We start from the raw sequence: 26,827 nt of genomic DNA, 5'->3' as shown, positions 1-26,827 counted from the left end.
CTAAAGAGTAGATCCGAGAGCATGGTAATGAGAGTTGAGGAGTTCTTTACCAGCCCGTACTTCCGAAGGAAAGGATATACCGCCCCCACTTCCAGACGTCAGTCCGAACAACTGCCTGCTACGACTTCTGCGGGTAAATTGTTTGTTAAACCTTCAAGATCCTTTATGGGGGGGGGGGGGGGGGGGTAACTACCTGCTACAACTTCTGCGGGTAAGTTGGGGGGGGGGGGGGGCTCTTTATGGGAGAAGCTTCTCCGCGTGGATATAGATAATAGATATCTCATAAGTTTTAATAATAATATAAATTTTGCAATATTATATTATGAACTGATCAGGTAATTTGAGCTTCTCCGCCACACCCCGGCCAATGCGGTTATCAATTGTGAAGCCCTTATCTCGCCTCTCACGAGCTAAATCATCTACCAGCAAGAGTATCAAAGGATTAATTAGGGAAGCTAGCAATAGGTATTTTCAATTGTTTTAGTTGAAATATTTTGTCTCATATCTTTGCAATAATTGATAACAATTAGCATGATAAACAATGTATGAAAATATAAGTAGTGGATATACATATTATGTATGTCTATCAGACATACATAATATGTATATTCACTACTTATATTTTCAAGATATCATCTGATATCTATCATAGCACAATATCAACTTCTTACATCCAATTATATTTCGGATGCCGAGTACATTTTTAAATTTGATATAAACGTTTTATAGTAGTCAATGGTCAAGCAACTTTTAAACTTAATCATTTTCTTTCTCTAAATTTAATTAAAAAAGCTTTAAATTTGTTTAGTAACCACGACATTTTAAGGAAGTTACTATTTTTATTTAGTAACTTGATATCTTTACAGCAATTCATTATCAAATAAAGTTGACATTGTATCTCAGATTGCGTGAGAAAAAGGAGTGTGAGGTCTTGGAACGGAGGAAAAGAGGGGCTATGACTGTTCTTCTTATGGTGGTCCTCTTCCTGATTTGCTATTTGGTCTGGCTTCTACTCTTCGCGTGGATATTTGCTGGAATGATTGACAAATCTTTGAAATACACGAAGGTATACTCAGTAGTCACTATAACTCTTGGTGATATCAAATACAATTGGCTTTTAATAAAGTTTTATGCGTTCTGGTTTTGTTACTTATCCTTACGCCAAAGAAAATATAAATTGTCGCGTTCATAATTATGATCATAATTATTAATTAATTATGTTCATAATTATGTCTGCCATAAATTAAGTCCGTCCACGAAATGTCCGCTTAAATAAGGTCTGATAATTTAATCCTAATCAATATTATAGATGGCGTGAAACATCCGTAACTTTCATTTGTCAATACTAATTATTGATAGTAATACGTAATGTCATTTTTGTACATTTTTCAGTTATAAAATACAATTATTGCTTTCATTTCACTTTCGTAATACATTTCCATGGTAAATTCAGCCGCAGACGTGATGAATAACACAAATCTCTTCCCAGTATTTGAGTGACAGACAGACGTTATATCTACTAACTTTATTTCCTGTTGGAGCATTTATAAACTCGGGAGTCAATCCATACATTTACTACAAAAGAAACACTGTGTTCAAACGAGAGCTTGATAGCTTGAAGTTTAGCTTGAATGTCCGTTGGAGTTCAGCTGTAAATAAAATCAGATTCAGACAATTATTATCCGATAATGAGTCGAATAAATGATTACAATTTTGCTGATTTATGATGTATGAAAATTATGCGTTTGTTTTCCAAGATCTTTACTTGGGTTTGATATGATATAAATAAATGATACTGTTTATGAACAGAAAAACCTGAAGTCCGCAGGTAAGAGTATCACTATCACTATAAAAATAAAAGTTAAATATGAAAGTTGAAGCTGTTTACCTTTAAAAAGTATATAAATAAAGACACCATCATTGATCATCTGAAATGGTGTTCGCTTGATCGAGAACCACCGCAAACTTGTCTACCACACACTCATCAAACTTACTCCATTGATCATCATTTGGACGCCGGCCATTTCACCTTGTCTCTCTTATTAGCAGGAGACTGAAATACTCTTGTCGAGGAAAGCCAGGTTATCTCTAGCATTGTGGTTGTTTTCCAGCTGCTAGATACTTCCGTCGTGAAGTTACAGGCATTACATGTTACAAGTTACATGCTCCAGAAATCGTGTGTGAGGGTTAAATGAAGAGCTGTACATGATCAATACAGCGAAAGAAGTGTGCATGGTACTGGTATAACACGGTTACACCTTAACCGTCGCCTTAGACTTGATTCTTCGGTTTTCTGTAAGTGCCGGTTACATCCCGTAACTATAAGTATATAGCCATGGTTGTCCAAAGTAAAGCATAAGGGTGGTCATTTCAGTATTGATGGCCCTGCTGCAGCGCAGCTAAAACAGCAAATAATTATAAACAAAATAAGTAAGTGAGTATCATTTTTGTGACATAATTAAAATATGTGACACTCGAGTATATAACTATAATATGCAATCTGGTGCCGGAAATTCAATTAGCTAATTACCATGCGTTGCATGATCAAACATATCATTGCCCATTTCGGTCACAAATCGGAGCTTAAATTGAGTTTATTGCAAGCGCGCCGCGCGGTGGACAAATTGTGTTTATATGCTACGTGACACGGTGTATGGAGGCTCTTTCTATATGAAAGCTTAAGTAAGAATTGTTTTATGCCTATAATTTCACTACTACCTGGCTACTAAATACACTGTATCTGTCAGATGAGTTCAGTTCGTATACAACCACTTTGAATTTTAATTCCTTTTAAAACTCATAACGGACCAGTAACAGACTGAAGTATAGCACAGTTTATACCTACCATACTATAAATTACATCTTGATACAAGCTAGTAAGATATCTTGATTCTTGATGCAAGCAAACTACAGTGGAATTCTTATTTAGGACGGCCTTATTTCACTTGAACATTTACAAATTTAAATTTATCACAGATCATAGTAACAGAATGAAGTTTAGCACAGTTTAACTACACTTAAACTACAAGCTTACAAGACTACAGATATATATCTTGCATCGATGGTAAATACGTCAAAAAATCGCCTGTAAATACGCCGTATTCAAAAATTCTAAGAAATACGTGAAATACGGCAAAATTTGGCGCTTAAATTCTTTGATGGTAAAATTTTTCAAAATACGCGCGTATCTCTATGGAAATACGTGATTACAGATTAGTGATATTTGCGCGTGCGTCGCTGGCTCAGTGGTATATAGCAATATAACTGACAGTCGTTTTGGAGACTTTATTTTACGGTGCTCGAATGAAAACGCTGCAGCGACTTGCTATTCTTATGCTGAACCAACCAATCAGTCAGTCTGCTGCAAAGCAGAGCTTCTAAGGGTATAAAGCAGTTATGCCTCCCTCGAGGAATAGACTTTCAACCGTGACCCAGTTCCAGTGCATTTTTATCTATTACAATATTCGCAGACTAAGATCACAAGTCTCTCTTGCTTGAATTTTGAAACCGGTTACCGGATTAACACGGACTTCCCAGTGGCATAAATTTAAAAAGTGACTAGGAATCCAGCCTGGAAAGAAAAAACGGCTATAATAAATTTTTAAAACGGCTATAATAATTTTTTCGGCCGGAAGACGATTTCATTTCACCTTGCTAGTTATATTACAGAGGTATTTTTAGTTATTCATTAGTTATTCATAATTGCCAAAAGTATGGGAAAAATGATCCTATCCAAGTCTCGAACTCGCTATCTGATGATATGGAGCTAGCGTATTAACCAATTAGTATAGGCCACGATTCCATATACTGTAATGTAATATTTATATATATATCTTCGCGCGTTACTGCAACTTAATTTGAAATACGTAATTTATCATCGGGAAATACGTATGCGTAGTATCTACGCGTAGTCTCCCCAAAACGCATTTACCATCCTTGATATCTTGATACAAGTAAGCAGATAAGGAGGAATGTTGAGACCAAATAAGATGAGCACAGCTGTCCTTAAATTATATATAGCTGCTCCACTTCCAGTTCACTAACATTCAGTTCTCTTTAAGTTTAAGTTCTTTGTTTAAGACTCTGGGACGATATTTCAACGAATGATTATTTTTTCATGACTCTCGCCCAGACTGTAAAAATTTTAGATCTCTATTAACACATGGTTTTTAGACACCTAAATATTATGTCGATTTCCGGGTTTTTTCCGTAAATTTTATCAGCCGGTTGCTTTTTTCCTTTTCATCTTTAACAATAGAATAGAATATTTTGATCTAAAAATGAACCTTTTGAACGACTTCTGATACGACTGATTTCTCCTTAAAACACGGTGGTATTTGCTTTATCAGGGCTTTAACTTAATCAGTTCTGTTCCTTTTACCAGGTTTCAGTCTCGTAACTACGTATTTACTTTTTTAAATCTTATTTTTATCTGATATCGATTGATATTTGTAAAAAACGTTGAACTATTTAAGTAATGTCATATTCGTATTATGACGATTCGTATTTTTAAAGATAAAAATAATAGGTTACGAATTTCGTAACCTATTATTTTTATCTTTAAAAAATACTATATACCCGCAGCAATGACAAAAGTATTTTGTTTTCTACTAGTGCTAGGACTGATCGCTCTGACTCAGTGTCAGACTCTGTTCAAACGATCAGCTGATCCCAGTGATCTTCAGCCTCCCCATGAGTGATCCCGTCCGTACAATTACAAACGGTAAAGTATTTAGAGTATAGATCAAAATGGCTTAAACCGAATCTTTGACTTTTTAGTTCTTTTCGGCTATAAAGCGATGTTATTCTTATTGTTATAATACATATTATTATTGATACTATACGTTTTAGTAACTATAACCGAAGCTTTAAAAAACATATGTTAATAAATGACCATATAGTTTTAAAAAGTTACATTGAATATTGAGTTTTATTTCTCTTAGAGGTGCAAAATATTGCAATTTACTTTTATATCAAAAATAAAACATACTCCTATCTATGTACCTCTTGTCAAGGTTCATAGATAAGATAATAGTTTAGAAACTATTCTCTTATCTATGAACCTCGATACGAGTATAACAGTGCAGCATAGTTTAACTACGAGACTACTATATCTTGAGACAAGTTGTATCATACGTGGTGACCCCCACTGTCGCTTCACTATAGTAGTTTCAACGATAGTCTCACTGTAGTCTCACTGTAGAGTTTCAACGATACAGGGGGAGCCGCGCACCCGTGCGCGGCGGGTCATACAACGTATGACAAGAGACAAGTAGGTAAACAAGGAGGAATGTTGGAACTAAATACGGTAAATTCAGCCATTTCTAACAGCTCCTGCGACCTCAAGTTCAAACTTCTGGGTTCGCAACTTCTTTCAAATAGAAGGTGGAGCCTGCTGCTTTTTTTTACAGGAGGTGGGGTTATAACGGTATTTGTCTGATCTGCAGCACAGATGGGGAAGTGGGTGGGGCCTACTAAACCAGGAATGGTATTTTGTGGAACAAGAGTGGAAAAGTACCAGCGTTCTATTTTTAAAGACGACACTGTTCATGGTGTGTTAATGGTGTGTAGCTCAATGTTGCAATTAATACAATAAAACCTCGATTTACCGGAAAGACAAAACCCGCGGTAAATCGGGGTTTGCGGTAAATCGAGGTTTTGGTCGGAAATTGGTCAAAAATGGATGGACAAGGCCTCAAATCTATAAATTTGATATTTCGATAGTCTTTAACTCGGGGAAGAATTTGTGGGTGTCCAACCCCCAAAAAATCATTCTCAAAACAGAATGTCAAGGTAAAGTTTGGTTTTTTTTTGGGTATTTTAAGAAACAAAGAAAATGCGGCCGACCTTTTCTTTTGTGGATGGCCGCTCAATTTCCCGATCCGTGATGGCGTATTTTATCAGATTCCATACCCTGGGGACCCCAGTCTTTACTGTTTATAAGCATGCAGATAATATGGCCGGAGAGTGATGAATGGCGAGCGCCGCCCCAGTTTTGTTTTTAATAAAAAAATTTTATATAATTCTTATTGAATTTGAAAAGCGTGTATATTTTATGTAACCATATGTTTATTGTTTAGTGCCAACCTGTGCCCCCATATATAGTAATACTAACTTCAAAAATAATAATACCTGTCTGACTTGTCTAACCAACACAGCCGGAGGGTCGTACTTTAAATTAAGATCCATCACCGCCTCACAAATCACCTTCACATCATCACCCTCTCCAGTCAGCTCCTCAGCGGGTGCTGGTTCCGGTGGAGAGGGTTCCACTCTTTCGTAGAAGAGAATGTAGGCGTTCCACCACCTCTTCTGAGCCCGCCCGATTGGCTTCTTGTCCGGAGAGTCTGCGTCATTGCTGTCTCCTCCGAAACATAGTCGAGCCATCTGACCCTCCTGGGGATAAAGTGTCAAGAATCAATATTTACCGCAATCAGACAACGAATGAGAGTTGAAATTTCAATAAAATTTGTATAACATTGGCAGAATATTTTCTTTCATCATCAGAACCTAAAATGTGATGATTTGTGATCTGCATTTTTTCTAATTCTTCTCATTATTTACCGAATGAGGAACGGGCGTACTTTTAAAGTTAGAACAATACATGAGATTAGTTGAACAAGTTTAGGTATTCCCGATAATCGAGCTACAAATGGACTAAGTTTCGGTTAATCTCACCTGATCAACATTACACTCGGAAACATCCACATCATCGAACCTGTACCACTTATCAACAACACCACTCTCCTCATTAATCCTCTGCTTTATGTAGCTGTAATAGTGACCCCCACTCGCCTGACCACTGTGTACCACCACACCCACCTGGAGATTGTGTAAGTCACGTGGGGTAGCATCACGTGTTAGTCACGTGGGGTAGTATGAATTAAACTAACTAAACGAACTAAACGAACTAAACGAACTAAACTAACTAAAGTAACTAAAATAAATAAACTAACTAAACTAAACTAAACTAACATAAACTAACATAAACTAAACTAACTAAACTAATTAGACTAACTAAACTAACTAAACTAACTAAACTAACTAAACTAAATTAAATTAAATTAAATTAAACTAAATTAAACTAAATTAAACTAAATTAAACTAAATTAAACTGAATTAAACTAAATTAAACTGAATTAAACTAACTAAACTAACTAAACTAACTAAACTAACTAAACCAACTAACCAGTCGATAGTTTGAGTGGTCTGATGGAGTCGGAATGTCTTGTCTATCACCTGAAACAGATATGATTAGAAACTCCAAAAGCATTTAAGAAGGCACCTGAATACAAATTAATTAACTTAATAAATTAACTGATTAATTAATAAGATAGTGACAGAAACCTGTCTCGATCATCTGATGAGCAGCGGTCTCCTCAATCCTGGACAGGAAGTCCACAGTGTACCTCTCCATTGATAGGGTGTCAGGGAACTCGAAATAGTCGTTATACTTTACAGCACACTCCCTCTCCCAATCATAGCCAAACCTGGTCATGTGACGAGTTAAACCTGGTCATGTGAGAGAGAGAGAGAGAGAGAGAGAGAGAGAGAGAGAGAGAGAGAGAGAGAGAGAGAGAGAGAGAGAGAGAGAGAGAGAGAGAGAGAGAGAGAGAGGGGCCGGGGTATTAGCTTGTTATAGCTTTTATTGATCTTGAAATAAAATCTAATATACTGATAGCATCTCACATAATCACAATGTGTTCGAATAGAAACCGATCGACTGACCGTTTGAGTTGAATAGCCAAGATGTTTGGCAGTCGCTGGAAACAGAGCCGTTTCACGGTGTCTACCTTCTTGTCACACAGTTCACAGTGGTACGCATTGTTCCCTTCTAACAGGTCACCCTGTGTGATGAGAGTGAGTTGAGAATGTGTTACACCAAACAATAAGCAGTTACATCACTGTGTGATAACATGTTACATCACTGCTTGGAGTGTGATAACATGTTACATCACTGCTTGGAGTGTGATAACATGTTACATCACTGCTTGGAGTGTGATAACATGTTACATCACTGCTTGGAGTGTGATAACATGTTTTATCCAACGAGTTTGGGTAGTTATCACATTGGTAAGTTACATTATATTAGCGAAAACAAGCGTGAGAGAACAACTTGTACATAACGGACATTTATACATGATCATAGCTTCATAGGAGAATGGCTATTTTTTGTCCAATTCCACCTGATTTATAGAACCCTTCGTGTCATATCTTCGATAAGTATATGCAATAGCAATATTTAAGGTGTAAGATTTTTAAGATGTCTCAATCAGGGGATATTTTTTGCTGTCGATAACATATTGCCAGCTTAAACAGAAGCAAGGTTTTAAGACGTAAGATTCAAGATGTAAATTCAAGATTTAAAGGAGGTAAGACTCAAGGTGCTACATTTAAACTGAAAAGTAGAAGATGTGATATTTGAGCTTTAAGTTAACTTTAAGGTGTCACAATATGTAAGAGGTAAGATATCTCACCTTAACGAATTCATCCAAACTATCTGTGAGATTCTCGTGGTTCCTAACATCTACAGAAATAGAAAGAAAGGGTTCTATCCGTGTGTACCTACCGGAGAAAGAAAGTGAAAGTGAAAGTAAAAGAAAGTGAAATCAATTACAAAGAAAGTGATAGATTAGACTTCCAAAATGTTTCAAAGTGACAAAACCTATTCAAATGAATTAAAAATCATCACAGATATACTTTTTAATCTCCATCAATCAATAACAATACCCCAAAATCTCAACATTCCCCGTACCTGTGAGGACAATCTTTACAAATCTTCTGATCAGCGAAGCTCCCCTCCAGCATCTCCGTTATAAAAGGCGGCTGCTGGAGAGCTTTAGTTCCCTCGACCAGGTTATCGAGAAGAGCGTTGAAGAACTCCAGACTATCGTGTTGCTCCCGCAGGTTCACCGGCTCTCCCCACAGTTTAAACGCTCTCCAGAAACCGTCAGGGGTGTAGTATTGGTGTTTTGATTCTTTTAGAGCACAGAATATTGATTGAACCTGTGATGGAGTTTAGGTCAATTCTTGACAAGAATGTCTCAGTTGGGGGGGTTGCAACGACCATTAATGACCATTAATGACCATTAATGACCATTAATGACCATTAATGACCATTAATGACCATTAATGACCATTAATGACAATGTCAGTTTTGTCAAAATTTCATCTACTGACATTAATGGTCATGTTTTTTCCGGCACTTCTTAGAGCGAAAAGGACGGACGCCTGCATCATTTAGACCCTACCTTAAGTTAACTAACTACAAGTATATGTTATTATTTTACATTTACAATTAGAGATTCGAAAGAGAAAACTTAGAATAGAATCTTCCGTGGTTAGGCAAACCTTCCAGAATATCACTTGAGTGGATTCCAGAGTGAGTTAGGGATTACATTTATTAAGTTCGAATGTAATGAAGAACAAATTTTTCGGCCACGGGATTTAAACCAGATAACAGTTGGTGACTTATTATAGTTATCAATAATAATAATTCAAAGGGCAATTTAGGAGTATCAGATCGTATCAATAGTAAAATAACAATCAATAATAAAATAATAATAACACGGGTATTAAAATTAAATACTTCGTTCCCGTTCTTATATCATATCAAGATTTATATTTAGGCCAAATCATTATGCTAGTCGATTATATAGTAATTACACAGTAGATGAACTTATTCAACTTTAGCACTTCATGAAATACATCGTCATCAGTCTGAATCGGACAACAAAAAAGCTGATCTTTTCCTAGGATTAGATAGAACAATTCGTTTATAGTTCAATACTCTGCCTTCGGCAGTTTTGACCCAAAATCGAGCACTGTCATCATGATAGGGACAAATTGATGCGGCAGGAATTCGTCTAGATCTGCAGTTGCCCTTTTTTGAAGCAGATACACTCATTGATAAAATGGTACCGAGGCAACGAAGGGGACGTTTAGCCTTTTTTGGAACAAAGGTAGCACTTAATGAGTCGCCCTTTCGAATTGTTCGACGTTGACAGGGCTTAGAAGAATTTGTGCAGCCCGGTTGGTATGGCACAGAACCCTCGAAACAGCCGGTACCAAAAAATTTCGATCTCCGACTTTTATTTCCAAATATCGTCTTACCAAAATTACAGAACTTCGTAATAGAGGTGTTTTTGTTCATTTTCTTGTTTTTTATAGTAACTAAGTCATGAAGATCCTTGTCTTCACTTTCACTATCTGGTGCGACGAATTTCAATTATTTAATGACCATTAATGACCATTAATGACCATTAATGACCATTAATGACCATTAATGACCATTAATGACCATTAATGACCATTAATGACCATTAATGACAATGTCAGTTTTGACAAAATTCCATCTACTGACATTAATGGTCGTTGCAACCCCCCCTCTCAGTTACCATGACAACACTATGAAATGGACTATACTTTTATTTCAAGATGACTTGGACAAAGGTTTCGGAAACAGTAATTCATTAAACAGTAATTAGTTAAACAGCTTTATAGTTGAATATATATAAAGTATTATTATGGTCCTGAAACCTTGCTGTATTATAAAAGCACAAGAACCGACCTGTTTAGCAACACCGAGGTGATGAAGCTTAGCTGGGGACATCTCCCCCTCCTCCCCCTCCTCGCCCTCCTTCCTTTCGTCCCCCTCCTCCTCTTCGCTCCCATCCTCCTCCAAACAAGGCAAAGATAGCAGGTTAGCTCGGATATGGGGGATCATGTAGAGCTGTTGCAGAACTGCGTTCATGTAACAGGTCGCTCCGCCGTTCTTTAGTCCAACAAATCCTACGGGTAGTTCATTGTGATTCCAGCGACCTGTTGCAGAACTGCGTTCATGTAACAGGTCGCTCCGCCGTTCTTTAGTCCAACAAATCCTACGGGTAGTTCATTGTGATTCCAGCGACCTGTTGCAGAACTGCGTTCATGTAACAGGTCGCTCCGCCGTTCTTTAGTCCAACAAATCCTACGGGTAGTTCATTGTGATTCCAGCGACCTGTTGCAGAACTGCGTTCATGTAACAGGTCGCTCCGCCGTTCTTTAGTCCAACAAATCCTACGGGTAGTTCATTGTGATTCCAGCGACCTGTTGCAGAACTGCGTTCATGTAACAGGTCGCTCCGCCGTTCTTTAGTCCAACAAATCCTACGGGTAGTTCATTGTGATTCCAGCGACCTGTTGCAGAACTGCGTTCATGTAACAGGTCGCTCCGCCGTTCTTTAGTCCAACAAATCCTACGGGTAGTTCATTGTGATTCCAGCGACGTGATTATCAATATCGTTGTATATAACCTAGTGATAAACCTACCTTTTGGGTTCCTAGGGTGGATAGAAGGTGGAAATTCCCAGGAGTTGAGTAAGTTCTGTTCGGAGTAGAACAGCTCTTTCGTGGAGTTAACGACAAATCCAAGGTTTTCTAAGCAGCCTTTACACAGTGCTCCAACTAGATTAAATGCAGCTTCCTGGAGAGTGGGTGTATTGATTACAAGGATGAAATCTTCAGTGCTCAGGACACAAAACAATGATTATCAGTACTTCGTATCAAACCAAATGTCGTAGAGAATATCCCGTTATATTTACACAACTGACCTGTGTTTGAGGGGTCTGGCAGATTGGAAGATCGTCTCTAATCTCAATATCAGGAAACCTTCTCTGATCCAACAACATCTAAAAAAATTAATCACATCAACACAGTCTCAAACGAAAATAAAGCGTTAAAAAATCTACCAAATAGGATGAAATAGAACACATAATCTCCAGAGCACGTTTTACCTTGCTTGCAGGGAAGAGATAATTGAAGAGGAGAGAGGGAAGAAGTAAAGGTCCGTTATCTTGGCTACCCAGCAACAGTTTAGTGGGCAGAGAAGAGATTGAAACCAGCTCTCGGCAGATCTGGAGATGCCCTGGAGAATATTACTGGTTTGAAATTGTTATCATCTGGAGATGCCCTGGAGAATATTGCTGGTTTGAAATTGTTATCATCTGGAGATGTCCTGGAGAATATAACTGGTTTGAAATTGTTATCATCTGGAGATGTCCTGGAGAATATAACTGGTTTGAAGTTGTTATCATCTGGAGATGCCCTGGAGAATATTACTGGTTTGAAGTTGTTATCATCTGGAGATGTCCTGGAGAATATAACTGGTTTGAAGTTGTTATCATCTGGAGATGTCCTGGAGAATATTACTGGTTTGAAGTTGTTATCATCTGGAGATGTCCTGGAGAATATTGCTGGTTTGAAATTGTTATCATCTGGAGATGCCCTGGAGAATATTACTGGTTTGAAGTTGTTATCATCTGGAGATGCCCTGGAGAATATTGCTGGTTTGAAATTGTTATCATCTGGAGATGCCCTGGAGAATATTACTGGTTTGAAGTTGTTATCATCTGGAGATGCCCTGGAGAATATTACTGGTTTGAAGTTGTTATCATCTGGAGATGCCCTGGAGAATATTACTGGTTTGAAATTGTTATCATCTGGAGATGTCCTGGAGAATATTACTGGTTTGAAGTTGTTATCATCTGGAGATGCCCTGGAGAATATAACTGGTTTGAAATTGTTATCATCTGGAGATGCCCTGGAGAATATAACTGGTTTGAAATTGTTATCATCTGGAGATGCCCTGGAGAATATTACTGGTTTGAAGTTGTTATCATCTGGAGATGCCCTGGAGAATATAACTGGTTTGAAATTGTTATCATCTGGAGATGCCCTGGAGAATATTACTGGTTTGAAGTTGTTATCATCTGGAGATGTCCTGGAGAATATTACTGGTTTGAAGTTGTTATCATCTGGAGATGTCCTGGAGAATATAACTGGTTTGAAATTGTTATCATCTGGAGATGCCCTGGAGAATATAACTGGTTTGAAGTTGTTATCATCTGGAGATGCCCTGGAGAATATAACTGGTTTGAAGTTGTTATCATCTGGAGATGCCCTGGAGAATATTACTGGTTTGAAGTTGTTATCATCTGGAGATGCCCTGGAGAATATAACTGGTTTGAAGTTGTTATCATCTGGAGATGCCCTGGAGAATATTACTGGTTTGAAATTGTTATCATCTGGAGATGCCCTGGAGAATATAACTGGTTTGAAATTGTTATCATCTGGAGATGTCCTGGAGAATATAACTGGTTTGAAGTTGTTATCATCTGGAGATGTCCTGGAGAATATAACTGGTTTGAAGTTGTTATCATCTGGAGATGCCCTGGAGAATATTGCTGGTTTGAAATTGTTATCATCTGGAGATGTCCTGGAGAATATTACTGGTTTGAAGTTGTTATCATCTGGAGATGTCCTGGAGAATATAACTGGTTTGAAATTGTTATCATCTGGAGATGTCCTGGAGAATATAACTGGTTTGAAATTGTTATCATCTGGAGATGTCCTGGAGAATATAACTGGTTTGAAGTTGTTATCATCTGGAGATGTCCTGGAGAATATAACTGGTTTGAAATTGTTATCATCTGGAGATGTCCTGGAGAATATTGCTGGTTTGAAATTGTTATCATCTGGAGATGTCCTGGAGAATATTACTGGTTTGAAATTGTTATCATCTGGAGATGTCCTGGAGAATATAACTGGTTTGAAATTGTTATCATCTGGAGATGTCCTGGAGAATATAACTGGTTTGAAATTGTTATCATCTGGAGATGTCCTGGAGAATATAACTGGTTTGAAATTGTTATCATCTGGAGATGCCCTGGAGAATATAACTGGTTTGAAATTGTTATCATCTGGAGATGTCCTGGAGAATATAACTGGTTTGAAGTTGTTATCATCTGGAGATGTCCTGGAGAATATAACTGGTTTGAAATTGTTATCATCTGGAGATGTCCTGGAGAATATTGCTGGTTTGAAATTGTTATCATCTGGAGATGTCCTGGAGAATATTACTGGTTTGAAATTGTTATCATCTGGAGATGTCCTGGAGAATATAACTGGTTTGAAATTGTTATCATCTGGAGATGTCCTGGAGAATATAACTGGTTTGAAGTTGTTATCATCTGGAGATGTCCTGGAGAATATAACTGGTTTGAAGTTGTTATCATCTGGAGATGCCCTGGAGAATATTACTGGTTTGAAATTGTTATCATCTGGAGATGTCCTGGAGAATATTACTGGTTTGAAGTTGTTATCATCTGGAGATGTCCTGGAGAATATTACTGGTTTGAAATTGTTATCATCTGGAGATGCCCTGGAGAATATTACTGGTTTGAAATTGTTATCATCTGGAGATGTCCTGGAGAATATTACTGGTTTGAAGTTGTTATCATCTGGAGATGCCCTGGAGAATATTACTGGTTTGAAGTTGTTATCATCTGGAGATGTCCTGGAGAATATTACTGGTTTGAAATTGTTATCATCTGGAGATGTCCTGGAGAATATTACTGGTTTGAAGTTGTTATCATCTGGGGATGCCCTGGAGAATATAACTGGTTTGAAATTGTTATCATCTGGAGATGCCCTGGAGAATATTACTGGTTTGAAGTTGTTATCATCTGGAGATGTCCTGGAGAATATTACTGGTTTGAAGTTGTTATCATCTGGAGATGCCCTGGAGAATATTACTGGTTTGAAGTTGTTATCATCTGGAGATGTCCTGGAGAATATTACTGGTTTGAAGTTGTTATCATCTGGAGATGTCCTGGAGAATATTACTGGTTTGAAATTGTTATCATCTGGAGATGTCCTGGAGAATATTACTGGTTTGAAATTGTTATCATCTGGAGATGTCCTGGAGAATATTACTGGTTTGAAGTTGTTATCATCTGGGGATGCCCTGGAGAATATAACTGGTTTGAAGTTGTTATCATCTGGAGATGCCCTGGAGAATATTACTGGTTTGAAGTTGTTATCATCTGGAGATGTCCTGGAGAATATAACTGGTTTGAAGTTGTTATCATCTGGAGATGTCCTGGAGAATATTACTGGTTTGAAGTTGTTATCATCTGGAGATGTCCTGGAGAATATTACTGGTTTGAAATTGTTATCATCTGGAGATGTCCTGGAGAATATTACTGGTTTGAAGTTGTTATCATCTGGAGATGCCCTGGAGAATATTACTGGTTTGAAGTTGTTATCATCTGGAGATGCCCTGGAGAATATTGCTGGTTTGAAGTTGTTATCATCTGGAGATGTCCTGGAGAATATTACTGGTTTGAAGTTGTTATCATCTGGAGATGCCCTGGAGAATATTACTGGTTTGAAATTGTTATCATCTGGAGATGCCCTGGAGGATATTACTGGTTTGAAGTTGTTATCATCTGGAGATGCCCTGGAGAATATTACTGGTTTGAAGTTGTTATCATCTGGAGATGCCCTGGAGAATATTACTGGTTTGAAGTTGTTATCATCTGGAGATGCCCTGGAGAATATTACTGGTTTGAAGTTGTTATCATTGGGTCAAGACGATAGGCTGATTTGCCTTCTTGAGTATTGTTATACCACATCCATCAACGATAGTGACGAGTCCTCATGTGAATCTACCTAACACTCAGTTCTCAGTACAAAAAGAAACTCCCATCAATTATACACGGATAATCTATTGTGAAGACTGTGAAACCGACACCATCACTCGATTCGAGTGATGGTGTCAATAAAGGCTCTTCTAGCCTTTATTGTTTCTTCAAATTAATGACCACATCCCCTGGTTCATTCCCTGAATTACCCCTTAACCTACACAATGTTTTCAGTCAGTCCAGCTGCTCACATGGCAGATAACAGGTGGAGATTGATGAAAGTGTTTGATTGATACAGTGTCTGATGTCATGGTTTATGGTAATTAGTAAGCCTTATATTTTCAAACCATGGATGGTTGAAAGAACAAATTATACGGTTTCGCTTTTGACCTGGTTATTTCGACGTTCTTGGCCCCTAATAAACCAAAACCTGAAGTCAGAACGGTTTGGTTGATTAACCGCGCGGGGTAACGCGCAAAGTCACGTGACTAATTCAACTAGGGGCGAGAAAATCCTTTGTCACAGTAATGTCGCTGCGCGCTACATAAAATAACATTTTGGGTTGGACCGGTGTACTGGTCACACGCGTGTTTTGCTTCTTACCCATACGGCAGTGGCGCGCAGTTCCAAAGATAGAATTTAATTTTGTGACTGCGTTAGTGCTTGCGGGTCCTACATCATGCGGTTAACATTTTAAGCGAAGGAATAAAAATCTCAGAATCGTTGACGGAGGAGGCAAGATTATCCCGCCTTCCATTGAGCAACAACTATTCAAAACATTGAGTAAAAATAGAAACACACCTTTGAGAAGTGTTTCGTTGAGAGGATGAAACTTGTTATGATGTTCAATACTCTTCAACCATGCGACCTGAAACACACAGCTCAGCGTGAGTTGGCTTATTTACACTGTCAAGGAAATTGTTCGGTAAATTGTTGAATATGTAATAATATCTTGTATTATTTGAAGGAATACCTAGTATATAACAGTACATTGAAAGTTGAAACAGTCCTTCAATTCATCCTCAATGACGTATTTCATGTTGTATGAAATGAAACACTTCGATAAATACAAACTGACACTAACAAGAACAACTAACGAAAAATCTTAAAACCTTCCAGGGAAATTTTTTGCAGTTTTACTGTTTCACCACTTCCATTTTGAAATTACCCTATTTAGGATTGTAGAAAACTTCTTATAGTCAGAAATTTTGGGAACTCTCTGGAATGATTCCTGGGACCTGTCCCGAAAATTTCCCGTTAAATCGCTTTGTTGCGAATTTTGTCTGACAAAAAGACATATTTGACTGTACTAATTTCTAAAAACTAACTTCTTATCTATCACATACCTCTTGTTCTAGGAGAGAGTCGCTGTTACAAACGATTATATTATGATGTGCGGCACAGGCGAGGATTCTACTGAGTAGTCCGAAGTAGAAACAACTGTTATCACCATAGTCCTCTGTGAAACATTAAACAAAGGATTAGCTAATAATATGTGGTATTATGTGGTAATAAGTGGTAAAGTGGTAATATGTGGTAAAGTGGTAATATGTGGTAAAGTGGTAATATGTGGTAATATGTGGTAAAGTGGTAATATGTGGTAACATGTGGTAAAGTGGTAATATGTGGTAAAGTGGTAATATGTGGTAATATGTGGTAAAGTGGTAATATGTGGTAATATGTGGTAATATGTGGCAATATGTGGTAATATGTGGTAATATGTGATTTTTTTGTTTCAAATGAGGTGTCAATTTTATTTGAAGATCATGAAGTAAGTTGTCAAGGGTTTTTAGATTGTTTGACAGCGACTGAACTCAATTGCTCACTCATATAACCATTATATTGGAATGTGAAAGAAAGATAATATCCAATTTGGTAATTAGTTAGCTATTCCCACTATTTAGTAATCAGTAATTAGTAATTAGTATTTAGTTAACTATCTAGAAACCTGTCTTGTGAAGGTTATCAAATAGAAGCTTGATAACATCGAGGACGCTTTTCCCAGCCACGCAACACTTTACACACATTATATAGAGCTGATCCGATACTACCTGCGATAATTAATTATTTAATAAGATAATTAATAAATAAATAAATTAATAAGATAATTAACCTAATATAATGTTCATGTTTCAAAATCTAAATTAACGAATCAAAGCCAAGACTTTCGGAATAGTGATTACTGTAATTTAACACTCTTCAAGATTACGAGACAACATAATACGTCATCATGCGCGGTATGTAAATGAAATTTAAGAGAATTACAAAAAAATAGAGTCATTAGTAAGACTGATCACGCACATCACAGTTTCAAAGAACGATTAAGTTATATTAAATTATATAATCTTGTTAAATTACATAAAGTTTGATTACAAAGTTAGTTAACTGATCTAATGGCTTAGTAGGTGATACCTGTCGGACAAACTGACTGGAGCACAATAACAAACCTGTCGGACAAACTGACTGGAGCACAATAACAAACCTGTCGGACAAACTGACTAGAGCACAATAACAAACCTGTCGGACAAACTGACTGGAGCACAATAACAAACCTGTCGGACAAACTGACTGGAGCACAATAACAAACCTGTCGGACAAACTGACTGGATCACAATAACAAACCTGTCGGACAAACTGACTGGAGCACAATAACAAACCTGTCGGACAAACTGACTGGAGCACAATAACAAACCTGTCGGACAAACTGACTGGAGCACAATAACAAACCTGTCGGACAAACTGACTGGAGCACAATAACAAACCTGTCGGACAAACTGACTGGAGCACAATAACAAACCTGTCGGACAAACTGACTGGAGCACAATAACAAACCTGTCGGACAAACTGACTGGAGCACAATAACAAACCTGTCGGACAAACTGACTGGATCACAATAACAAACCTGTCGGACAAACTGACTGGAGCACAATAACAAACCTGTCGGACAAACTGACTGGAGCACAATAACAAACCTGTCGGACAAACTGACTAGAGCACAATAACAAACCTGTCGGACAAACTGACTGGAGCACAATAACAAACCTGTCGGACAAACTGACTGGAGCACGATAACAAACCTGTCGGATAAACTGACTGGAGCACAATAACAAACCTGTCGGACAAACTGACTGGAGCACACGAGTATCATGTTTACGATAAATTCCTTGAATTCCTCGTTCACCAACAGGTCCTCCAGGATAAGAGGCTGATGCATAAAACAAATCGTCAGATTCTCCATCAGCTCCTGGGGACAAACAGCTGGTTTAATGTTTATATATAAACATTAATAGTATATATATCATACTAATTAGTTAGTATTGGGCACCGTATTGTGTAAATTATTTAGTTATATTTTATACAATATCTTTGTCGCATAGTAATTAGTAGCGGGGTAGTAAATACAGTGCTTCGTTTCGTTTCGTAGCTGGTTTTCAACAGGCCATCAAACGGTTCTTTTTAAGTTTTTAACGGTTAACATCAGATATATTCTTATCTAATCAGTGTTAATTGTGGTTTGAATGACTATTATGTGGCGTCTGGATAATCCTTGGAAAGACCTTGTAGAGTACAAGTATTTTAATAATTCCTGTTTTCAAGCAATTTTCTTCCAAACAGTTGTTAAATTATCTCTCACCAAACAAATTATGATTATTCCTAGTTTTGAGGTTTTTAACGATCTGAGTAATCACTAAACAAACGTATTATCGACTAATTATCAACTAATTATCAACTAATTATCAACTAATTATCAATTAATTATCAACTAATTTTCAACTAACACGTGTATAATTAACAAACGTATTATCAACTAACACGTGTATAATTAGAAAATGGGACATGCCACGAACATAGTGGTTTAAAACATTCCACCCAACTGCTGACAATAATACATCTTACTACATATTATATCATATACCCTATAATAAATATATATAATTATATAAATATATTATATCTGTTGTCATTTTACTGACACAACTTAATACTTTATCATTAAATATCGCGACCTTATCAATAAATCAATTAAACTATTAATTGATTAATTGATTAATTAGCTCACCTGGGCCAGCCAGACATCCTCAAAAAGTATGTTGTTGTTGATTGTAGCCTCATTTACTATAATAGGATGTGGTAACAAGTCGTATCCAAACGCGCATCTTCGTGTCAAACGAAATATCGCCTGTTAAATGTGAACGGTTACAGTTGATTTTGTCGCATTCAAATAAATTATTCCGTTTTATTTTAAGTAAATTTGATATTTAGATAACTTTGAAGATATTGTTGTGTATACAAATTCATTAAGGTTAAATTGTAAAAGGCTGAACAAACAATATTTAGTTATAAATTTACATGAAAAAACTATGTACAATAATTTTGTGATCTTGTCAAAACATTAAATTAATGCAATCTAATCGATCGATTATCTAAATTATAATTACTAGCAGGAACCCGTCTAACCCTAAAGTGGTGTCAAGACTCAAGAGACTAAAATAATTATTACCTATCTAATTCGCGTTTTTGACACCACTTGGGGGTCCAAATTTTGGGCTCTAAAACTCCTATTTCTTGGCCAATTTTTTATTTTTTCATGCTGATTTGAAGGCCATTAAAGCATTTGACCCAGTCAAAAAAGGTTCAGTTGTATATCTTTTACGGTTTTTGCGGAAAGTCGTGTTAAAGTTGATACCGTGGTGTCATATAGTAAGATAATGTCCTGATAGTCAGTACCTGGATGTATTATCAACTAATTATCAACTAGTTATCAACTAATTATCAACTAATTATCAACTAATTATCAACTAATTATCAACTAATTATCAACTAATTATCAACTAATTATCAACTAATTATCAACTAATTATCAACTAATTATCAACTAATTATCAACTAATTATCAACTAATTATCAACTAATTATCAACTAATTATCAACTAGTTATCAACTAATTATCAACTAATTATCAACTAATTATCAACTAATTATCAACTAATTATCAACTAATTATCAACTAATTATCAACTAGTTATCAACTAGTTATCAACTAATTATCAACTAATTATCAACTAATTATCAACTAATTATCAACTAATTATCAACTAATTATCAACTAATTATCAACTAATTATCAACTAATTATCAACTAATTATCAACTAATTATCAACTAATTATCAACTAATTATCAACTAATTACCTGGATATACTTCAAGGTAGGGACAGCTTGCTCATTCTTTTGTAGTCTCTCTAATACAAGTTCATTCTGTACGGTGTGATGTGCTGCGTTCCTTAGCACTGGTGGGGAAAGTAATGAGTTTTAGGAGGCAGCCCGGAGGAAAGTTTGTGATCTTTATTTCAAAATTCAAATAAATTTTACATCAACGTATTACAATTATATATTTTTGTCATTTACACACGAACAAAATATCTACAATGAGGCAAAAATATGACATTAAATTTTGATGTTTTATACTTGGAATTTCTCTTGAAAATTGGAAAGTTGGAAAGGTGCTTGCAAAGGTGCAATCAAAATTTTCTGAGAAACAAGCTCCTATTTGTTATTGGAATCTCTTCTCAATTGCGTCAAAAATATGCAACGGAATGCGGATGTGGCAAGCTAAAATGTAATGATCATTAAATAATTAACCACGTTCAATTGCAGGGTTGGGAATGCTGGTGAGAGAGTTCTGGAGGTTCAGAGCGGCTCGAGATGACGGAGTATTCTTCTGAAATATTATTTACTTAAACTTAACTTAAATATTAAAATTGTAATTTTGTGGCATTACCTTCGCTACTTTTATATTGAAATCAATTCTAATAAACTGTACCTGATAACGTTTGCAGATAACAAACCTAATTCCTGTTTTAAAGCCTAAAAATTTTCGCAAACCCGAATAAGAATGTAAAAAAATGTAAAAAAAGAAAAAGAAAAAAGAAAAGAATGTACACAAACCTTGAACAAAGCAAGAGTTCCATAACACAGGGTGGTGAGAACAAACTTTGTTATCTTCGCAAAGATATGCAGACAGCTCCTCCTCGTTTGCTTATCCGCTCCACAGAGGAATCGCTCGTTTTGCAGTAGAGATAAAACTGTTTCTACACCACCTAGACAGGGATCATGACGTCATTGTTGGGTTATGATGACGTCACTTTCGTTAAATTTCAGAAAGTTTAGAGTTTTGTATCATGATCAGAAGTTGAGGGATGGGTTGGTAAAAACCTCGATTACGTAATATATGGAGGGGGGGGGGGGGGGTTCGGTCTTGATTACGGTTGATTACGGAGGGGGGGGGGGGTCAAAATTGCCAAAATATTGATTACGTAATATGTGAACGACCCCTAAGCAGACTCGCATACCAGAGAATTTGAGGTTTGTATCATGATCAGAAGTTGAGAAGGGCCACATTTTCAGATTCTTACCGGCAAGAATGAAGTCTGTTCTGAACTTGACACTCTTAGCTGAGGGAACAGCAGGCATGAGTAACGCGTACACTATCTCTAGCTTGTACCTGACGCCACCACAGTTGGAGTCCAGGAATATAGCGGTGGAGAGGGAGCTGTCTGTTGCTGCTGGAGCTGGGGTCTGGGGTATCAGGGGTTAGTTAGGGGTATCGGGGGTTAGTTGGGGGTATCAGGGGTTAGTTAGGGGTATCGGGGGTTAGTTAGGGGTATCGGGGGTTAGTTGGGGGTATCGGGGGTTAGTTGGGGGTATCGGGGGTTAGTTAGGGGTATCGGGGGTTAGTTGGGGGTATCGGGGGTTAGTTGGGAACTGGGGGTATGTGGGTTTAGTTGGGAACTGGGGGTTAGCCGGGGTAGGGAGTTTATTGCGGTATAACTTAAGTTAAGTGTTAGCTGTAAGGTATCCGTATATTGGCTAAATTATCTAACACATTGTATATCAACTTGTCGGGGGGGGGGGGGGGGGCTAAGTTTACCTCTGTGTTCTCATCTTGTGATTGTACCACCTCCGTAGCCTGAGTAGCAGCTAGCTCTGTTATATCCTGCTCTATCTCCATATCTGGGAGGGAGTTTATAAAAATCAAGGAAACAAGTTCAAGTGAAACCTACGAGAGCAGAATACACACCTGACATACAAATTATTGATTAAAAATACCTGAAATACCTGAAATACCTGAAATACCAGACAAAGAACTGAATGAGGAATCGAATAGGTACCTGTAGGGAATATGTTGAGGATAGCAGTGACAGCATCACACAGGTCTATCTGCTTGTGATGCATTGCTACGTCGCTCACGTACAATAACCACGGGATGTATTTGGTTTGCTTGATAGGACTACCTGGTGTTGCAGTTTGTTATCTAGAGCTCTAAAATAACTTACGTAGCTTACATAGTTACCATAACTTACACGTAGTTACCATAACTTATAAGTTAGATTTTAGGTAGCTGATTGACAAGTTATTCAAAATAATTGAAATATTAAATAAAATCCACCCACAAACCATCAATTGTCAATTTATTACTATTATCATTTATTTCTACATCTTATCTCTGATTTTTTGAGTGAACAGAAACAGCTGATCAGGGTAAAAAAGGGTAAAAAAGGGTAAAAAAGGGTAAAAAAGGGTAAAAAAGGGTAAAAAAGGGTAAAATATGACACTAACAAGGACTGTTGAAGAGGTCGGCGGAGCTGGTACTGGAACTGCTGGGAGAGTTGATGTGGAGTGACGTCATCACACGCACAGTCAGCACTTGTCTGTCTTTTAGATCTAGCTGTATCAGCGCCTTTCTGTCCAGTGACGGCGCCAGTTCCTCGTTGTTAACTCTGAAGGTTTTTCGTAGAGTTAACTTGGAAATTTAAGTTAATTTATCAAGCAATAGGGAACACTTTTTTAATTTAAAAACTTATTATAGGATTAAGATCATTTCATCAATCTTTATTTTTATATAAAAGTAAAGGCTGCACCACATTATTTTAGAATAAATTAAACATTTGTAACCATTTCATTGCCATCATTAATATAATCAATCTTAACAATTAGTTAAATTATAACTTATTAGTTATTAGTTAAACTATAACTTAGTGATGCTAATTATAAAGATACTGTCTAATCTAGGTAAACTATAGGTAAAAATATAATATTAATCATAAGCTTAAATGTACTAATCTTTGTATTCTAAATGGGGAAAATAAGAAACATTGTCAGTCAGTCGAAAAAATTGTCAGTCAGGCTATATGGCAGCTTTGTAGATGTTGTGACAATGCTAGTAGTGGTCCCAGGCTTGCAACTGGAATTGCGGTGTTAAATCGATTTAACGGTATACCAACGATCCACCTCCCACTTGTTGTTTGGTACTTAGCATTAATAGTGTTAAAATAAAAACTCACTTCAGCTGTATGTGAGGGGGTGTTGGTGGAACCTCGTTCTTACAAATGTGAGCTACAAGGTTCCTTCTGATGGTTCCTAGAGTTTCGTTAGTGTGGGTTAGGACTTCTATATTCTCCAGCACCTGTGAGTGTTAATTAGTTAATTAATATTAATTAATACAGAATATTACAGATAATTCAATAAGTCAATGAGGAAGTTTTGTGGATTCCTATAATAATTCCTATTGTGGATTCCTTATAAGGGCCCATGCTTGTGCAGGAGCTGCATTTGCACTCAATATCTGTGTTTTGGTGACCCTCAGGTCCTTTGGTTACATACATTTTGTCCGAGACAATTTCAACTTTGACAATCCATGCTTAGAGGACAATATTATATTTAACTAATTCATTGTGTAAACTTGTATGTAATTGACTGATTTGAAAGATTTCAATAAAAAATAAATTGTTTAACATACAATTTATGATCCGTTAAAATGATCAGTTAAACGGCTAAGATCGTCAATAATGCGAATATTAAATCAGCATAACTGATTAAACAATTCTCAGCAGAACAAGTAATGATACAAAAATAAATCCTTGTGTTTGACCTTATCGTGAGGTCCAAGTAGCTGTGCGATGATGATGACAGGTATTCCCTGCCAGGATCTTTCGTGTGAGGGAGTTGTCATACCCTCATGTACCACCCCGGTCACACCTGTACACGTGATACGAGTTATGGCAGGGGAGGGGGTTACAGGTTGGGGGGGGGGGGTGTTACACGTTGAGGGGGGGGGGGGGGGGGGGGGAGAAAGTTACATATTGACTATTGAGCCCCAGATAATGAGAGAGGGTATTATCTGGGGCTCAGTGCTCAATAGAAGCATTTTGTATTTACTTCTGATCAGTGTTTATGTTTCAAACTTTATCCAATTTAAAAAAGCTCATAAATTTTAATTTTTTAGGTCTCTGGAGAACCAACGTCCTCATGTTAAATACATCTAAATTTAAAACTAAATACCTTAAATACTTTAATAAATAGTGAAAATACCTAGATTTACAACATCATTCTAACTTTTTAACACTTACTTTTGTCCATGTTGTCCACCACATACTCCCTAAGCACGTGCAGTATTCTGATTGTCTGTCTAGCCAGGAGCTTTGGGTACTGCTGGACCTGATAAGTCATAAGGATTTAATATGTGAGTTTTATACGTCATATTATCTTGCTTTTTATATTAATTATTGAATCACAATGGTTCTTTTTCTTATCAAACTATTGAGCATAATGCATTGTTTATTCATAGTTTGAGCATGAATAGCTTTGTTTAAAATGTTTCTATCAATATCGTTATTATTATTCTAACAACCTAAACAGCAGAATCACAATTATTGCATTGCTGGATTACTTGTAAGTAGTCACTAAATATTGATAAAACGCGAGTGATGAAAAATGAAATTAATACAATATTATATTCACTGATAAAGACACAGCAAACTTAAGAATAAAACTACATTAGAACTAACCCAGAGGTTAGTCTACATATCTTACCTCGTATTGATAAAAACATTGCCGAGCTTTCGTAAAACACGTCTTGATAAACTCGTTATGTCTAACAAACTGAAATGAATTTGACCGATTGAAACCTTTAATTTGAGACCTTTACTTTGAGACCTTTAATTTGAGACCTTTAATTTGAGACCTTTAATTTGAGACCTTTAATTTGAGACCTTTAATTTGAGACCTTTAATTTGAGACCTTTAATATACTTACCCTATCATAACCTTACATATTATAACAATAAGAATAAATTGAAGTTTAATAACACCACTATTAAGATAAACTTATACTCAGCAGTGTTTAATCTAGTCATCCCAGAAACTTTCATAATATAATACTTGAAAATATATCGTTTATACTAAAAACAGACTTATGCTCCTGGAAGAACCTTAATGTTACATTCCCAAGCCCTATACTTTGAGTAGAAAATTGATAAATCATGATCATATTGAAAAATTAATTACAAGCTAATTGATCAGTTAATCAATTAATTACTCATCAAATCACCTGGTTAGTAACAGTAGCACTACTGTAGATATCTTTGAGAAGTGCTATAGAATACTCAGTCAGCTCCTCTCTACCTTCTATCACTAATCGCCAGATGTAATCAGTTCCTGAGTTGATGTTAATAGAATGATTTACTAATTGGTAATTAACTAATTAAGTTGGTGATAAACTTAATAAATATAATTGTTAACTAATTGATTAATCGATTGATAAAGATGTTTGGATCATGACCAACAGCAAAAAAAAGGATTCCCAACACTGCAGTGCATGGTAGTCTTAATTCTTGATCCCTAAATAAAGTCTTGTGTCGCAGACCCCCCGCCCCCCCCCCCCCCCCCCCCCCGCCCCCAGCCCTCCGCAGAACTTCTTACCAATAAAAGGTTCGCATTCCTCATCCGGTAGTTTCTGACTGTTCTTTGTTTCTCTGATCTCATTCTCATTAACTTCTTTGAAATAGTTCTCGAAACATCTGCAACATTATAAAGATTGTAAAGGAATAGGCTAGGCTGAGTAATAAGCTTTATCAATTGGCTCTAGTCGTGAAACAGATTTTAAACAAGGATCCCATTAAATTACATGCTTAAAACACTAATACCAAACATTGAATTGTGAAGGTTCGGCGAATAATATTATATAATAATAATATGTTATAATATTATTATATAATGATATTATGTTATGATATTATATATTATAAACCTCAGTCCTGGTTCGGTGTAGGTGGCAGGATCGAGTGCTAACATTTTCTCCACGAACAGTTGCTTACTAACACAGGCCTCTATGTCTGAGTCTTCCCCCACTAACTCTCCAAACCTGAGGAGTGTTCCTTACTTACTTTTTAATACTTTCAACACTATAATAATAACACTACTAACTCTCCAAACCTGAGGAGTGTTCCTTACTTACTTTTTAATACTTTCAACACTATAATAATAACACTACTAACTCTCCAAACCTGAGGAGTGTTCCTTACTTA

General features: G+C 36.6%; 1 protein-coding gene across 1 annotated transcript; it reads right to left on the bottom strand.

Annotated features, from left to right (window-relative positions):
- LOC134824810 (probable ubiquitin carboxyl-terminal hydrolase FAF-X) lies at positions 1 to 26,816 on the bottom strand. The gene is made up of 32 exons (XM_063836786.1): positions 26,551 to 26,816; positions 26,223 to 26,320; positions 25,852 to 25,958; positions 25,336 to 25,404; positions 24,873 to 24,960; positions 24,395 to 24,501; positions 23,808 to 23,929; positions 23,083 to 23,243; positions 22,635 to 22,757; positions 22,394 to 22,476; positions 21,879 to 22,041; positions 21,412 to 21,563; positions 21,106 to 21,184; positions 20,656 to 20,753; positions 19,524 to 19,643; positions 18,576 to 18,707; positions 17,412 to 17,514; positions 16,810 to 16,922; positions 16,265 to 16,331; positions 11,774 to 11,904; positions 11,591 to 11,668; positions 11,310 to 11,463; positions 11,152 to 11,236; positions 10,571 to 10,880; positions 8,756 to 9,006; positions 8,478 to 8,565; positions 7,729 to 7,847; positions 7,348 to 7,490; positions 7,190 to 7,239; positions 6,679 to 6,822; positions 6,155 to 6,396; positions 1 to 127 (listed from the first exon to the last, which is right to left on the bottom strand). Exons 1-32 carry the CDS (start codon positions 26,592 to 26,594, stop codon positions 1 to 3), a joined length of 3,951 nt encoding a protein of 1,316 aa, XP_063692856.1. The 5' UTR covers positions 26,595 to 26,816.
- Between the last annotated feature and the right edge of the window lie 11 nt (positions 26,817 to 26,827).

Source organism: Bolinopsis microptera, chromosome 13 (genome assembly GCF_026151205.1).
Source record: "Bolinopsis microptera isolate Bmic1 chromosome 13, MBARI_Bmic_1.0, whole genome shotgun sequence".
In the NCBI taxonomy this organism is placed as follows: domain Eukaryota; kingdom Metazoa; phylum Ctenophora; class Tentaculata; order Lobata; family Bolinopsidae; genus Bolinopsis; species Bolinopsis microptera.
This window is presented reverse-complemented; position numbering and strand designations above follow the sequence as displayed.

What these genes read in the sequence shown, in the direction of transcription:
- LOC134824810 (XM_063836786.1), bottom strand. Translation starts at nt 26,594, where the DNA reads ATGTTAGCACTCGATCCTGCCACCTACACCGAACCAGGACTGAG. An exon ending in CCTCAACATATTCCCTACAG is followed by an intron (nt 22,477 to 22,634) that starts GTACCTATTCGA and finishes ACTCCCTCCCAG; the next exon opens with ATATGGAGATAGAGCAGGAT. An exon ending in GCCAGACCCCTCAAACACAG is followed by an intron (nt 11,464 to 11,590) that starts GTCAGTTGTGTA and finishes CCCACTCTCCAG; the next exon opens with GAAGCTGCATTTAATCTAGT.